Source organism: Drosophila teissieri, chromosome 2R, assembly GCF_016746235.2.
Source record: "Drosophila teissieri strain GT53w chromosome 2R, Prin_Dtei_1.1, whole genome shotgun sequence".
Classification (NCBI taxonomy): domain Eukaryota; kingdom Metazoa; phylum Arthropoda; class Insecta; order Diptera; family Drosophilidae; genus Drosophila; species Drosophila teissieri.
Genome location: NC_053030.1, coordinates 13121912 through 13136783, shown reverse-complemented (window position 1 = coordinate 13136783; position 14872 = coordinate 13121912). Strand labels below are relative to the sequence as shown.

General features: G+C 43.5%; 2 protein-coding genes across 3 annotated transcripts in view; both read left to right on the top strand.

Moving 5' to 3' along the window:
• The first annotated feature begins 54 nt into the window (after nucleotides 1-54).
• Nucleotides 55-2234, top strand: LOC122614023 (zinc finger MYND domain-containing protein 11). Its single transcript, XM_043788477.1, has 3 exons — nucleotides 55-245; nucleotides 308-1371; nucleotides 1430-2234. Exons 1-3 carry the CDS (start codon nucleotides 131-133, stop codon nucleotides 2081-2083), a joined length of 1833 nt encoding a protein of 610 aa, XP_043644412.1. The 5' UTR covers nucleotides 55-130; the 3' UTR covers nucleotides 2084-2234.
• Nucleotides 2235-9074: 6840 nt separating this feature from the next.
• The window catches only part of LOC122612097 (neogenin), a 34476-nt gene continuing 28678 nt past the window's right edge, over nucleotides 9075-14872 (top strand). For both annotated transcript variants that reach the window (XM_043785480.1, XM_043785479.1), the window contains exon 1: nucleotides 9075-9838. In XM_043785480.1, coding sequence (XP_043641415.1) covers nucleotides 9739-9838 — 100 coding nt within the window. In that variant the 5' untranslated portion in view covers nucleotides 9075-9738. The remainder of the gene's footprint in view (nucleotides 9839-14872) is intronic.

The window sequence follows — 14872 nt, the reverse complement described above, 5'->3', positions numbered from 1 at the left end:
GTTCTCTGAGGTGGCAGCTCCTGTCGCTCACAGTTGTCAACGCGATTTCACCCAATCCAGCAGTCCGGCAACACTACCAGTTGGCCAAAAATTGATTCCATTCCCAAGAAAACTTTAAAACGCAAATGAAATGGCAAGCGATTTTCCGCCGTCAGCCATCCGAATTTGGATGCACAAGCTGAAGAAGGGCGTTGGGCAGCCGGCGACGGTTCTGGAGCGCTCTCTGCTGAATTTGATGAGTGCAGGCAAGTGAATTAGAGCATATCCAATCCAAAACATTGCGTTAACATCTGAAGCCCTTCTTCAGAGGCAGCCAGTTTGTCGGTGAAAAATGCCACGGAGCGAGGCATTCTGGTGGCCAGAGCAGGTGGCGGAAGGGCCAAGCGTCTGGCCCTCACCTTTTGCCAAAAAGTAAGCAGGTTGCCCAGCTCGTCAAGCGATCCGTACTGCTTTGAGTGCCATTTGCCCGGAGTCGTTAAGAAATGCATATCCTGCGATCGCTCCTTTCACGATAATTGCCAGCGCCAGGATCCCGAAAAGCCCAACTACTCTGTGCCCTCGGACAAGGGTCAACCTTACCGGTTCCCCGTCAACGAATCGGACAATCAGCCCCCTAACAACACTCAGAACTTGGAGACTCCCCGAACGCCAACGCCAACGCCCTTTCTTGATCATAATAGCAACATCAATCAGACTTCACTAGCCACTCCGGATTTCCTTAAGCACGAGAACACCGAGTGGGACGACGACGTCTTCTTTGTAAGCGAACAAAAGGGCGCCCGCCAGCGAAAGCTGGCGAGGATCAAGCACGAACTTCAGAGCAGCTTGGATAGCGATGAGAGCAGCGATCTGGAGCGCTGCACCCACTGCCGGTTGCTGGCCCTGGCCGCTCTCCACAACCCACCGCAGCTCGACAAGCAGGAGCTGGGTTGCCTATTGAAGTACTCCTGGGACAAGCATTACTCCTGGATCTCCATGGATGTGACCAAGTACATGGCCAAGCACTGGACCGAGCGCGACAAGGCGCTGGTTAAGCGGATCCTCTTCAAGTCAAAGATTTTGGGTCTGGGCGACATCGAGCGAAACATTGAGGCAGAGAAGTATACGTACTTAACGGAGTTTCTGGTGGATCTGCTCGATCTGCAGCACAACATAGCCCTGTTCTTTGGGCCCAAGAGCGTGGAGTACAATGCCACCAAGTGGCTGCTGAGAGATGTAACGCACGACATCCGAGAAATCCGTCGATGCCCCGACTGCTACAGGTATTCCAACGAGGCCAGCCTGTCGGATCTCTGGTTCGCCAAGCCATGTCTTCAGCGGCACGAGCTGGTTTTAGCAAAGCAGGCGGGCTCACCACCATGGCCTGCAAAGGTGTGTAGATATTATACAATATATATAATATATCTACATATGTATATTTATTTTCCAGGTGATGAGCGTCTCCAAACGTCCGCCTATCAAGTACGACGTCCGCTTTTTTGGTGGCACTCATTCCCGGGCCCTTATCTCAGAACGTGATATTACTCCCATAGAGTCGGACATTCAGTCGCATATCAAACCACGGAACTCCAGGGCTCTGAGCGCTGCGTTGCGAGAACTGCAGTGCCACATGATGTTGTCCCACTATTCCGCCTCGTTATTCGGCTTCCATGCCGAGCCCACCGTGGCCGAGAATCTCATACAGGTGGCTCTGTCCCACTGCTCGGAGTCCACGGAACCGAGTGCGTCCGGCAAACGAGGAAGGCCATCGACTCCAGCCACGCCCGGCGCTGCGAAGAAGCGACGGCTCAATAACACTACTTCTGACACCCCATCGCCGGTGCCCAATCGTGGGATTGCCGACTCCGTGGCATATGATAATCTAACCGCCGAAATACTGCAGGCGCATGAGGATCTCCTAAAGTGCCGGAGAGAACTTTCCGCCACGCAAAGGAAGCTGGATGCAGTTAAAAGGAAGCAGTGGTGCTACCATTGCCTGGATGAGGCCGTTTTCAACTGCTGCTTCAATGCAGCCTACTGCAGCGTGGAGTGCCAGCGACGTGATAAGAGACGCCACCAAGCAACCTGCAAGGTCACTCACTAAAATAAGACTACAGCCGATAAACGAAAAACGAAACCATTACAATCCAAAGTGATAAAATCTTGTTTCCTACACTCCTAACTTTTGTATCAAATGTATCCGTTCTTAAGATATGCAGCATTATTTCAAGAAGATAAAGATTGTTGAACTAGTATTACTGAAAAAGTATTATTTTATTCGAGTGATTTTCCATTTGAAACAGGCGCCTTTTGCGTTCTCATGATGGGCAGCACTGTTTCCGCTAGGTGACGCCACATAATCCTATGGAATAGATTATTTGTATTATGTTTATAAAACCCACTAAAGGAATAAACATTTATATAAATTAATCGGCTATTTTATAAAATTTTTTTTGAGCAGTTTATTTTTTGGCAGGTGTATATGCAACGCTTAAGTAATTGAAAATATCAAACTATCTTGCGCAACTTAATCATAAACCACGTAGTGTTCATGCTACCATTATGGACAATTAGGCCCTGGCAAACGTGTTTACCCCGGCAAACGAAGCTGCAAAAGAGGCAAAAAGTTCAGCCAAAAGGTCAAATCGAATTTTCGGTCCGCTTAAAAGGGTTCAATGCAATTTACGAGTGCAGGCGAGCATGTGAATGCATCAGATAGGAGGCGGCTTACCTTATGAATGCGGCCGGCGGCCCGTTGAACGGCGATCCCAAAATAATTGATTTATGCCGGGTTCACGAGACGCTTTTGGGGGCCAATCCCGCAATGGAAATGGCCACAAGCGTTGGCACCTTGCACTGGCATAGATAGAAATACATGGCTGTAATAAATATTTCACTTAGTGGCCAGCTAGCATCAACACACGATTTCGGGACTTGGGGGTTTCGGGTTTTGGGTTTCGGTACTCGGTATTAGGTATTCTGCACCCCAAAATCGGAAGTCACGTTTCAACGTTTTCGCTACAAGTTTCACACAGTGGATGATTGATGAGCCAAGTATTGCTTACCTATGTGTGAACGGAATATATGGTCATTAGAGTTTCCTGGTGTTTATCTTTGGCCAGCTTTAATGCACTTTCGCTTTAATGCACTCTCGAAATAGTAGATCATTCCTGGGAACATTTCACCCTGTCACTTAATTAAGCCAGAAGTTGAATCAACAACGTTCGCCTCCATTTCGTTTTCCATTTAGAGCAAGTCATTATTGTTTGCTGCCTAAATATTTACTCAACATTTTTGGCCTGTGGCTGAAAGACACCATTGAAACTCTTGCATTTCGCAATCAAAATCTCTGTCTGCGACTGTCAATATTTGTGCGAAAATGTCGGCAAAGTAAAGCAGACACATTCCAGTGGCAATTAGGCATATTCTCTCGATTTGCCGAACATAAACTTGGCTTTCTTTTGTACACCCATCCAGTTGTGTTTTAATTATGTGCAAACTGCAGTGCAGTTTTCCTGAAAATGCTCTGCCGCCTATTAAAATCTGAGGGACATGACGAGATATTTTTCATCAGCTCGTAATCAAATTAGTCGCCTGCTAATTATACCCGTTACTCGTAGAGTAAAAGGGTATACTAGATTCGTTGAAAAGTATGTAACAGGCAGAAGGAAGCGTTTCCGACCATATAAAGTATATATATTCTTGATCAGGATCAATAGCCGAGTCGATCTGGCCATGTCCGTCTGTCCGTCCGTCTGTCCGTCCGTCTGTCCGTCTGTCCGTCTGTCCGTCCGTATGAACGTCGAGATCTCAGGAACTACAAAAGCTACAAAGTTGAGATTCAGCATGCAGACTCCAGAGACATAGAAGCAGCGCAAGTTTGTCGATTCATGTTGCCACGCCCACTCTAACGCCCACAAACCGCCCAAAACTGCCACGCCCACACTTTTGAAAAATGTTTCGATATTTTTTCATTTTTGTGTTAGTCTCCTTAATTTCTATCGGTTTGCCAAAAAAATATTTGCCACGCCCACCCTAACGCCCACAAAACGCCAAAAGCTGCCACGCCCACACTTTTCAAAAATGTTTTAATATTTTTTCATTTTTGTATTAGTCTTGTAAAATTCTATCGATTTGCCAAAAAACTTTTTGCCACGCCACTTTAACGCCACAAACCGCAAAACTGTGAGTGTTGTGTCCTGCACACTTTCACCATCTGAGTAACGGGTATCAGATAGTCGGGGAACTCGACTATAGCGTTCTCTCTTGTTTTAACTGCACTAATTTGTCTACGTCACGAAGGGAGTTGTTGCGCCACTTGAAGTGAGTTTCTTCCTGCTTATCTCCTACCTGCCAGCTTGTCAAAAGGAGCAGGACTCCAAGGAATTTTGTGACAGGCTGAAGGATTTATTGGCCCCAAGTTGGCTTCCTGCAATTGCCCAAAAGGAGCAGAATCCTCTTAATTAATTCCTTTGCGACAGCCGAGCTAATAGCAAAAACATGTGATGAGCTATTTGGGGAAAGTGGGAAAAACTTTGCAGTAAATAGTTAAATGCTTGGGGTCGCCTTAAATAACTCTCCAAATATTTGCTGTTTTTAAAGACGGAACATTAAAGCTGAATTGTAGTTTCTTTAATTGTTTACGTTTTTATTAATATTTAGATTTTTGTTTAAAACGAATACTTTTAAAAATTAAGTTTAAATATAAGCTGTAAGCAGTTTCCAAAAGGAGTTTTCTTCAGTTTTTCCTGGCTCTTATTTGCCAGCTGCTGCCAGCAGTTTTGAGCTCCACTGCATCCGCTTCTTTTTATCCTTAGCCTGGACTTGAACTTGACTGACCAATGCCGAGTATATGCTTTTCTGGCGAGACGCCCACCGATCCAGCTCCTTGGGCAACAGCTGCAAGGATTTAATTTGGGAACGGGCATCCTGCAGCCCAGACAGGCCATGAAATGCAATTTCTGCCGCCAACATGTTGAAAATGCTGTCGCTTGTACAATTTTTGGCATGCGACAAATATTTCCCACCATGAGGGGACCGAGAACTTTAATTTATGGCCACCGACAAGTGCAACTGCACGCCCCAACGACAACAATGAGCAGTGAGCAGTGTGGAGTGAGCAGTGAGCGGCGTGCAACATGCAGCATGCAACATGCAGCACACAAGATACAAAACTGCACAAAACGAGCGCAGAGACAGCCGGATTGCATTTCAGCAGCCTACGCAGCCAAATGCAAGTTAATGAGTCTATTATGGGCGCCCTAGAGACGGATGAATGCCCATTGAGAGTTAGGATGAAATTTGTGATGCCGTGCAATTAAGTGACACATTAACCGTTCGGGAATTTCGTTACCAATCCGCCAGAGTGTCAGGAATTATGCTGATTTTATTACCCTTTTCCCAATAATGCGTCATTTGGAGTTGGAATGTGGTGGGGGTCTTACATAACCGTATCGAACTTTGCGAATGACTCGCAATCTGGGTGAGTGCCCCCATATAGCCTCACCCCAAAGGCCCAAACTTCTGATCCGCCATCTGTGAGTCAGCCTTTCGACCCTGTCAAGTCATTTCCATTTATTCTTTAAGCCAATTTCGCGGAACCCAACCAACGCTCAAGTGTCATTGGCCAAAAGTTTTGTGGTCATAAACCGAAGTGGCAAGTATAGGTCGCAGCTATAAAAGATACTTGGACAATAAATTGTGTCAAGGGAAAACATTTGCCATTAAATCATATTTCTAAATTGTGATGATCGATTATGCATTGAAATAGTTTCGCGTTTTTGTCCGATCGCCTTCTTCAATTGGCTGCTAAGAGTTAACTTATCATTTCACTGTCAAAAAACTCTGGCCAAACTATTTCCATTTCCTGTGTTTCCCCCACAACTGCAACTTCAGCTTTCGAATTTCTTTTAAAACCAATTATCAAATCATGTCGCTGCCGGCTGACAAACTCATTTATTTTGCTCCCTGCACTCAAAACTGCGACAGCCCCACATGCATCATACTTGCACTTGGCATGGATGTGGATGTGGATCTGGATCTCTTTATGCCACTGGACGTCTCCCAAACTCACTTAAAAAGCCCCCCTCGTTTTTAAAGACAACCTAATTTCGCTTTCGATTCCACTTATGCTTTTCACCTCACACAAAATATGTGTGTTCCTTGGGAAAACTTGAACTGCCTTTTCCACAGATCCCTAACTCATGTGCCACAGATCCACATCAAAACACCGAAAACAAAGTGTCAAACTGTCACCAGGGCCTAAAATTAGCATAAATCAGTATCCATTGACTCGGTTTCAGGTTCACGAAGATATTTCCAATTAATTTTAGAGTGTGACAATTAAATTTTCGGTTGTTTGGGATATTCCCGCCCTGCATATCAATTAGCTTTTCTTACGTGAAAAAAGTTTATAGAAATTAAGACAGAAAACCACAAGAAGTAGTTTATGGTGCTTAAACAATGATTGATTATTGGCAAATCTTTTAAGTGTCTGTGATGTTGCTTTTGACACTGTTTTACAATTTCCATTAAATGCAAGTGTTCTTAAAAACTCGATTTTAATTATATTTTTCAGTCACAACTCGTTTAATACCCGTTACTCGTAGACTAAAAGGGTATATTAGATTTGTGGAAAAGTATCAGGTAAAAGTTTTTCCGACCCTATAAAGTATATATATTCATAATCAGAATCATATGGATGGTAATTACAATTACAATATATGCTATTTTATCAGTAGTATTTTCTTCTTTCTTAAGTGGCTCTCCCACTAGCGGCGACTAACGGGTATCTGATAGTCGAGCAACTCGAGCATGGCGTTCTCTCTTGTTTTTGCACATTCAATTGATTATTTTTCTGTAATCCCCACCACTTTTTTGTTGTATTTTCTCGGCAATTCGTTGGCGCTCAAAATACATCAGCATAAATCATCGGCGGATCTCTGGCAAGCGCCACAAAAAATGTGAAAAAAAGGAGTGGAAACGAGAAAAACACAGCGACATATTAAATTTACAAGTTGATTTTGATTTATGCGCAATGAGCGTATGGACAGGCACACAAGCCGAGATTTGTTGTCTGCAGACGCTAACTTAATTTAACTGACTTTGTTGTTGTTCTCACCGGCCTGCCTGCCATTAGTGGGCATTGTTGTTGTTCTCACCGGCCTGCCTGCCATTAGTGGGCATTGTTGTTGCTGCCTGCGCCGCCTGTCGCCGCCAATTAAGTGGGGAAATGGCCAACGGCTTTAGCCGTCTGAAAATCAAAGTGATGGAAATACACATAAATAATGCTAAGCCCTCGTTAATTACGTTTTAATAAACCAGCAATACTTTGAACTCCATATATGTATGTATATATAACTCCTTCAAAATCAAAGTATGTGTATTACTTAAAGAATTGATTCTATTCAAGTTAACCATTTTACATTTTACAGACAGCTAAATGCTGTCTTTAACTAGCGCCGAAAACAATGATTTTAGCAGGTTGAGCCCGCCAACCTTTTATATATTTAAGCAATTTCCATGTCCGAAGTGCATGCCTTAATTTATATATTACCACACACCGGCTTAATTCACTTAAGCGCCTTTTCATGTCGGCACCTAAAAGCTTTGAATGCGGAGCACATCCGAGCCAGAATCCAAATCACCATCAGTCGCCGCGCTTTGTGGGTGCCCAGAAGTTTCCCAGTCCGTCGCCACCAACTTCAAGCTGCCAGAACAGATACAGGGATGCGGATGCAGATACGGATACAGATACAGATATAGATATGTATGTAGATAGAGGCAGGCTGGGTAGCTCGAATTAATTAAAACTGCAAATTGCAGTGGCGTCTGGCAGGGAAATGTGTGCCGCTTTTAAAAACCTGCAATTAGCAGCGAAAAATCTCCGGTCCTGGTAATTTGATAAGTCCTCGAAACTTGACCCACATTTTGCGGGCGTACAGATGATACGCTAATGAAGGGAATTTCATTTCACTTATTTTTGCGGCCTGGCAGTCCCAAAAAAAGCCTCCTTCCTCCCCCTTCTTTTTCAGCCCGTCGTTTATTTTTACGACGCTTTCGTTTAAGCGCTGGCATTTAATGTGAAATTTATCATTTCCACGCCACGCCACGCCCCCCGCCCATCCGACAAATTGTCGGCCTTGGACGGAGTTTTTATTGCGTTCACATTTCTCCGAGGCGAAAACTGATATGTTCATTTTTTTCAGCCTTTAAAGTTCCTGGTTGCTGGTCGGCGGTTTTTAAATGAGCGTTCCTTTGCCACATGCATTTTTTTAGAGCCACAACTTTTGACCGCAACCTGTCTGCACGTTGGTTGCTTGGGGGTGGCAATCAAAGAACTGCAAAGAATGCATTTCAAACCGGCAATTTTTTCACTGGTTTGGGCATAAAGTTTTGGGCCAAAGGATTTATATAAAAACAACGATATTATATTATTAGTCGGGTAAAAAGTTGAGGCACATTAATTTGGTTGGGTAAACCATTAACATTTGTATTGTTCTGAAGGAAGTTGAAAATTAGATGTTAATGATCGCCTATCGAGATTCCATATAAATATTGTATATTTATGTTATATAATGCAGAAATGAAAATATATTGAATAAAAGATAGAAAAATGTCTATAAGGAATAATGTGATGTACAAAGGTGCAAATTTTTAATACTTTAGCCAAAGTAAGCCAGCATTATACTGAGTGCAATCGATAATATATTTCAACTCAGTATTAACATTTTAATTTATAGTTTGCTACTAATCATTTTCAAATTTTGCGCCCTCTCTCTAATTGTTCCTAACGCGTTTTTGGTGGTGTGTACTCCACCATCGATTGCATTTTAAAGACGATAATAGTCACCAAAGTCTATTAGGATTGAGGTTACCAACGATTCCTCTATTACTTATGGAACAAGAGTTCTAAAATTATAATATATAAATAATATGCAAGATAAACAGTGCATATTTGTATTGGGAAAAGTAATTCATAGTCCCATATCGATAGCAGTACGGTCATCGATACACATCGATAACGGATGTGTTTTCGCATCACCCGCGCAGCTAGGGATTTTTTCGACAGTTTCGGACTTTTTTTCGGTCGCCGAGGTCGATGCGCGCATGTATACAATTCAGTGGCGAGAAAACGCGATTGCCAATAGTAAAATCCATCGATAATAGGTGGAAAATTAAAGTAAGCGCAGCCGAAATCGAAAATAAAACAAAAAATCACTTAATTAATACAGAAACCCAATGAAAATGTGATTTAAAAAGAACTGCAGCTGCAAGTCCTGATGCCTGCCGAAGGTTAGAGCGAGACGACGCTACTTACTCGAGTGTGTGTGTGCAATTTGTTGATAGTATTTTCTGTTGTTGTTGTAAAAATGCTCCGCTTGCAGGCGTGCAACAGCAACAACAAGACCTGAAACAACAAAACTACGCGGCGAATGCCGGCAAAACAAAAACGCGTAAGCGATTGATGCGAATAGCGTAAAACAAAAGAATCGAAAGCAATAATCGCCGAAGAATACATAACAAAAGTGGAGTGGGCAAAAGTCGCGTGTAAGTGTTTGCGTCGCGTACCAACGCGTGAGTGAGTGTGCGTGTGTGGGTGCAAAGGATACGAATAGAAGGCGCAATTGGCGATTGGCGAGAATCAAGTGCCAAAATGTTGTAAACAAATCGAAAAATTCAAATAAACCTGAGCCACACAACTCACCTCCGATCGCATACGACGGTTTCCAGCCAATTCAGCGAAAAATCAAACTGAAAATGGCCATCACAACAAACAGAAGCAGCAGGACTTTTTCGAACTGGCTGGTCAGCAGTTGTCTCATATTCCAGCTGATTGGAAGCAGTTGGGCAAGTCAAGGTAAGTACTTCGATATGAAATGATAAATTTTTGCACTAATGTGGCAAGAGGGCTTTATCAAAATGTAGGTAGTTTCTATCTTTCGTTGTTTAGTGTGTCAATCTACAATTTCCAAGCTTAATTGCTTACACAGAAATACATATATTGTCAAATTATCTATAGGTATAGATTATTAAAAATATATACAAGGTATACAAATATTTATGTATGTTTGATTGAACTTTTCGGTAGACTAGATTATATACAGGAAATGTTTAAGGAGTTGTAAAAAGGTAAGATTGCAAATCCAATAAATATTACCAGTAACAGTGACAAGGGTTTGTCCCTCCAGCAATTTTTAGTTCACTCCACTCATCCGCCGTATTTCATGACCCTATCTGACTTTACTCTTTGTACAATTCCCTATCTATGTTGTGTATTCGGGACCATAAAGTTCGATATCTGTATTTTAACAAGTATGAATGTAAGTACAGTTCTGGCGTCTGAGTGTCTGGTCGACGTGCCAGAAAACAGGCACTGGGTCCCCAAAAGGTGATGTCATATGCAATCATATTTCGCACCTCGCGCTCTTTTTGCACTCGTAAATTTGAGGATCTTTCGAAAACCCTTACCAATTCGAGCCACATGTGCCAATCACCTGGGGTAATTCAGCGTAATTGCGTCCCACCATATCAGCTGCAGATAAGAACTCGAAATGGGAAGGTTGCGAAACGGCTATCTGCGTCGATAGTGCTTTAAAACTCGAACATTACTAATGAGCTTCGCTTGAAGTGAGATAAATTAAACACTGCACAACATGAATTGAGAACCTGCGCACTTGTTTACGATTATTTAAGCCAAAACAAACACGATTTCCTGTGAAAAAGAAGTCCGAAATCGAAGAAATACGACCCGACAAAATGGTAGCCGTTCGAGTCATTATCATTAGCTCAAACCCAGGGAACAAGTGATCTTAAGGGATCAGGTAAGCGCAGGTAGAACCAGTGCAGGCCAAAATGCAATTAGGTTTTAGGATCAGCCACAGTTTCAGGTCGAGTTTAGGGTCCCAGATGAAGATTAGACAGGATCGGTAGGCAGCTGCACAATACATGGTCTGATTGATTTGGTTGGAAAACTAAGCCAGGGGAGGTTTAGAGGCTTATCATATTTCAATTTTCGGCTCGAGAAATAAACAATCGCCGGAAATGAGGGAGGGATAATGGAAATCCCCGCAAAAGGCGCAAATAATGCAAACAAATTAAATGTCCTGCGCTGAATCTCGTCCCTTCGCCCTCCAAATCGAGGAAGAAAAGCCACCCCTAAAAGTGAAAATTGTCGTGGAAAAACGGGGAGCCGCCTTATCAGCTGCGAAATTTATCAATGCCAGCTCCAAGAAAAAGGCCCCAAAAAAGTCTGGTCGTAAAAAATGGTCGGGCATGTCATATGCAAATGGAATGAAAAATCTTTGAACAAATTTTTAGGTCATGGCATGTCATAAGTCGCAGGACTTAATGCCAGATTTAATTAAAAGCATTCCCTCACATAACTTCAAGCTTTATGTGGTGGGTATGTAATTAAAAAAACTTCACTTACATGGGTGTAACTAGCTGAATAAAATGTGTGACAATGGACTTACGTGGCTTCTCGACCATATAGTACCCTATAGTAATGCATCAGTTAAGTTTCGATTAATAACTTTGAAATGGGTAGTACAAGCATACCATAACATAATAAGACCATTATATATATTATGTATATATGCACATTTCTTATAGTTGCTAATCAAGCTAGTTGATTATACAGAAGGATCCTACAAATACCGTGTACCAAAAACTCACGTGCGAGGACCTGTTCCCATTTTCGTGTTTATTTGCTGGCGCTCTTTGTTTTCACTTTTCTGGCCATATTTCCTCGCTCTTAGCCTGGGAATTGTGGCAATTGTTTGGTGTCCTGGGCGAGTCGCCTCACCCTGCTGGCTGCTTCACTGACTTTTTCCCGTGGCCAGGAGCATATTTAGCCGCATTACGTGATACAATATATGAGTGACATGTTATTCTAATTTCGCACCCCTTTTCATGTTCCTGGACACATTTTTTCCGCTTCCTCCGAGGGTGCGCTTGTCAAAGTAAACATTTCCATATGGTGGTTATGGCCCGGGGTGCTGTGTCGCAATGTGACAAAGAGGAAAAAAGAATGGAACATTCGTTCGGGGAGAGAGTGTTTAGAAGTCTCGAATGAGGTCACTTCTTCTCCGTTGAATGCGGACTAATTACGAGCCGATGCAAAGTCCCTCAATGGTGTTTAAAACGCGGACGTCACTCTCAAGTGTTGACAAAGCGCCGGAAATTGTTCGTCTTTCGAAGGTGCTGGGTTCTTAAGATGCATACTATATGTACATATATGTATTCATGACTAAGTGCCGCTCAAAGGACTCGGAAATATCTCACTTCTGTGGCACTTATTGATGGTCGATGCGAGTTGTCTTCTTGGGTTTCTTTTTCAAGAGATTTGCATTGTGCCTGGCTTTTCATCTGCCAACAATGACAACTTCTGTTCCAGCACATAAAGTTTCGCCAATGAAGTGTGGTTAAACAAAAGTTGGTCTTGCCATTTAATTAAAAATATTGTGTTATATTTGTTTCCTTACAAGCAAGAGGCAGGAACAGCGTGTAGATGTTGCATCTACTTTGGGAAACTCATGTTGCGGGAATTTTTATGGAAAACAGCAGGAGGAACCGTATTCGACACCAAATAAACTGAAAAACAAAGCTATCACAAAGTCAGCAGAATTGCGACACGGAAAAAAAAAGGTTAAACAAAGAATTTATATTGAATAATTGGGGAAGTAACCAGCAGAGAATCAGCAAATCTTAATGAATGAGAAGGAATATTCCTTTATTCTTATTAAAAAAGCATACTAGTTGCTGATGAAACTAAGCTGCATTTTTCTCTGTGTAACTCTGCTGCGTTGGCAGAATGCAATTTCGTTTGCAGCTTCGAACTCGAACCTACCCGCCTTCCGCCGATTCGACATGACAAGATGAATAATTCACTTGAACCCGCCACAAACACCAAAACAAGAACAACAACAACAACAGCAACGAGCCGAAACTGATTTTGCAACCCGAAATGTTCGCAGAGTTCAATGCACGCAACCACAAAATCCAGATTTGACCAACTAAAGTAAGAAAGGGAGATTCGGTGAAGAATCCGAAAGAAGGCGAAGAAATCTGGCTGCAGTTACAGGAAATCATTCTGACCATGAAGCCATCTTGGCCACAATGTATCTCGCTCCGCATTTAGCACACTGTACTTTCCGCGGGGGCGTTTCTCCAGGGATTAAGGTCTATTTGCATAGGTGCGTGGGTGTTCCGTGGGTGGGGCACTGCATTACAGCGAAGGACACGGCTAGAGATTCCAGTGCGAAGAAATAGCATTCAAGCTACTTCAGAAAAAGTGATCTTTCCGTTCTTAACTTGTTCGGCTGAGTGGCTTAAAGTGCTGTTAAAACAAAACTGGCCTGGCCAGGCTCGCAAATCTCACACCTCTCGTGGAACGGTCGGACTTGGGGGCTCCTCCATTTGCCCATTTAGCATTCCCCACGCTCCACACACCACCGGGGCTATAAAATATCAGAAATTATCTGCCTCCACGCCTCGAATCGCACTTAATCACCTCGAGCAGATGCCAAAGGAGTGAAACGGCCGAAACGGAAGTCGGCAACAGTTTTTTAAATGCAGTCATTTAGCCGAAGTGCCAAAGTGCTGGCCATACTCGCTTGCAGCCCCATTGGCCATACCCGAGTCTCTAGCTCTCTAGGCCCCCGAGATTTGTGATATGGGTTGGCCACCACGCCCTGCCCAAAAGAACTCAATTCTACCGGATGATTTTCTCCACTTGGGGAGCTTGGAACTGGCTTCGGTAATTATTTTGTGGCCAGTGGAGCGAGCGATAAGACAGGCTGGCAAAGTAAACAAAGTTTTTGCATTGTTTTTCCACTGCCCCTTTGCATCTTCGCTTCTTCGGGCTCTCATTACTTTTCTTTTCTTGGTTTTTTTTTTTGTTTTTAAGCATTTTCTGGTTTCAGGTTTCGCGTGCCCATGGGCTACATTAATTGAAAAAGTCGCTCGCTTTGGTTGGCAAGCAAATGAAGTTGGTCTTGGCTTTGGAACTTACTTGACGACCACGGCCCCTCCACCTCCAACTCCGTCTTCGCCTCATGCTTAACCCCCTGCTGCCCACTCATGCGGCTCCTCGTGCTTAACCCCCTTCGGACTTATCGGTCAACAAAATGCAGTCGCCGGTCGGCGATAAACTGTGGCCATGGCTGCCTCAAAGTAGATCGATCGCTTGATTGGCGACGGAAAAGCGCCTGCCCCATCTGCGGCTCGCCCCCCCCCTCCTTTTGTCTGGCCGCTTTTCACTTGGAAAAATAAGTTTACCGATTGGGTCTCGCATGAAAGTTTTTTTTAAGAGCTTAAGACCTTCGTTTACTACCCATTGCATTTGCTTCGAAGTAAAGAAAAGTACGTAATGCTAACACAAATAAATCTCTAATAAGCTTGATTATATTAAAAGCAACCATTCGATGTTGTCCGATCATTTCCGATGCGATTTCCTCTGTGCAATTATCTCGAGAGCTAATCTATTGGCTGCAATTGCCGCAGAAAAATAGAACATGAAAAACGAGCAGTTACAATGGCGACGACATTGTCTGGGCAAGATCACTCTGGCGATCTAAGCAGGGGAGCAGCAGCAGGGAAGTGGACAGGCCCAGCCAAAAGTAATTTGTTACAACAGCCACAAGACCAAGTCACCAGCCTCGCTTTGTTCCGATCCAGTGGTATCCAATGGTATCCAATCGGATTCGAATCAATTCGATCCGATCCGCTCAACTCAGCTCCGCTCCGTTCCGTTGCGATTCCAGCGCCAAGACGACCAGCTCGAAGTCGACTGCCGCTGAATGAGCAGCCGTTGCTATTATTTTATTATTATCTACAAAATGCACGTACTTTATACCACTTACGAGTACGAGTCTGCAGCCACGGTAGTCGA

Coding starts and splice junctions, on each gene's coding strand:
- LOC122614023 (XM_043788477.1), top strand. CDS start 131: ATGGCAAGCGATTTTCCGCCGTCAGCCATCCGAATTTGGATGCACAAG. Junction 246..307: donor GCTGAATTTGATGAGTGCAG/GCAAGTGAATTA, acceptor GCCCTTCTTCAG/AGGCAGCCAGTTTGTCGGTG. Junction 1,372..1,429: donor CACCACCATGGCCTGCAAAG/GTGTGTAGATAT, acceptor TTTATTTTCCAG/GTGATGAGCGTCTCCAAACG.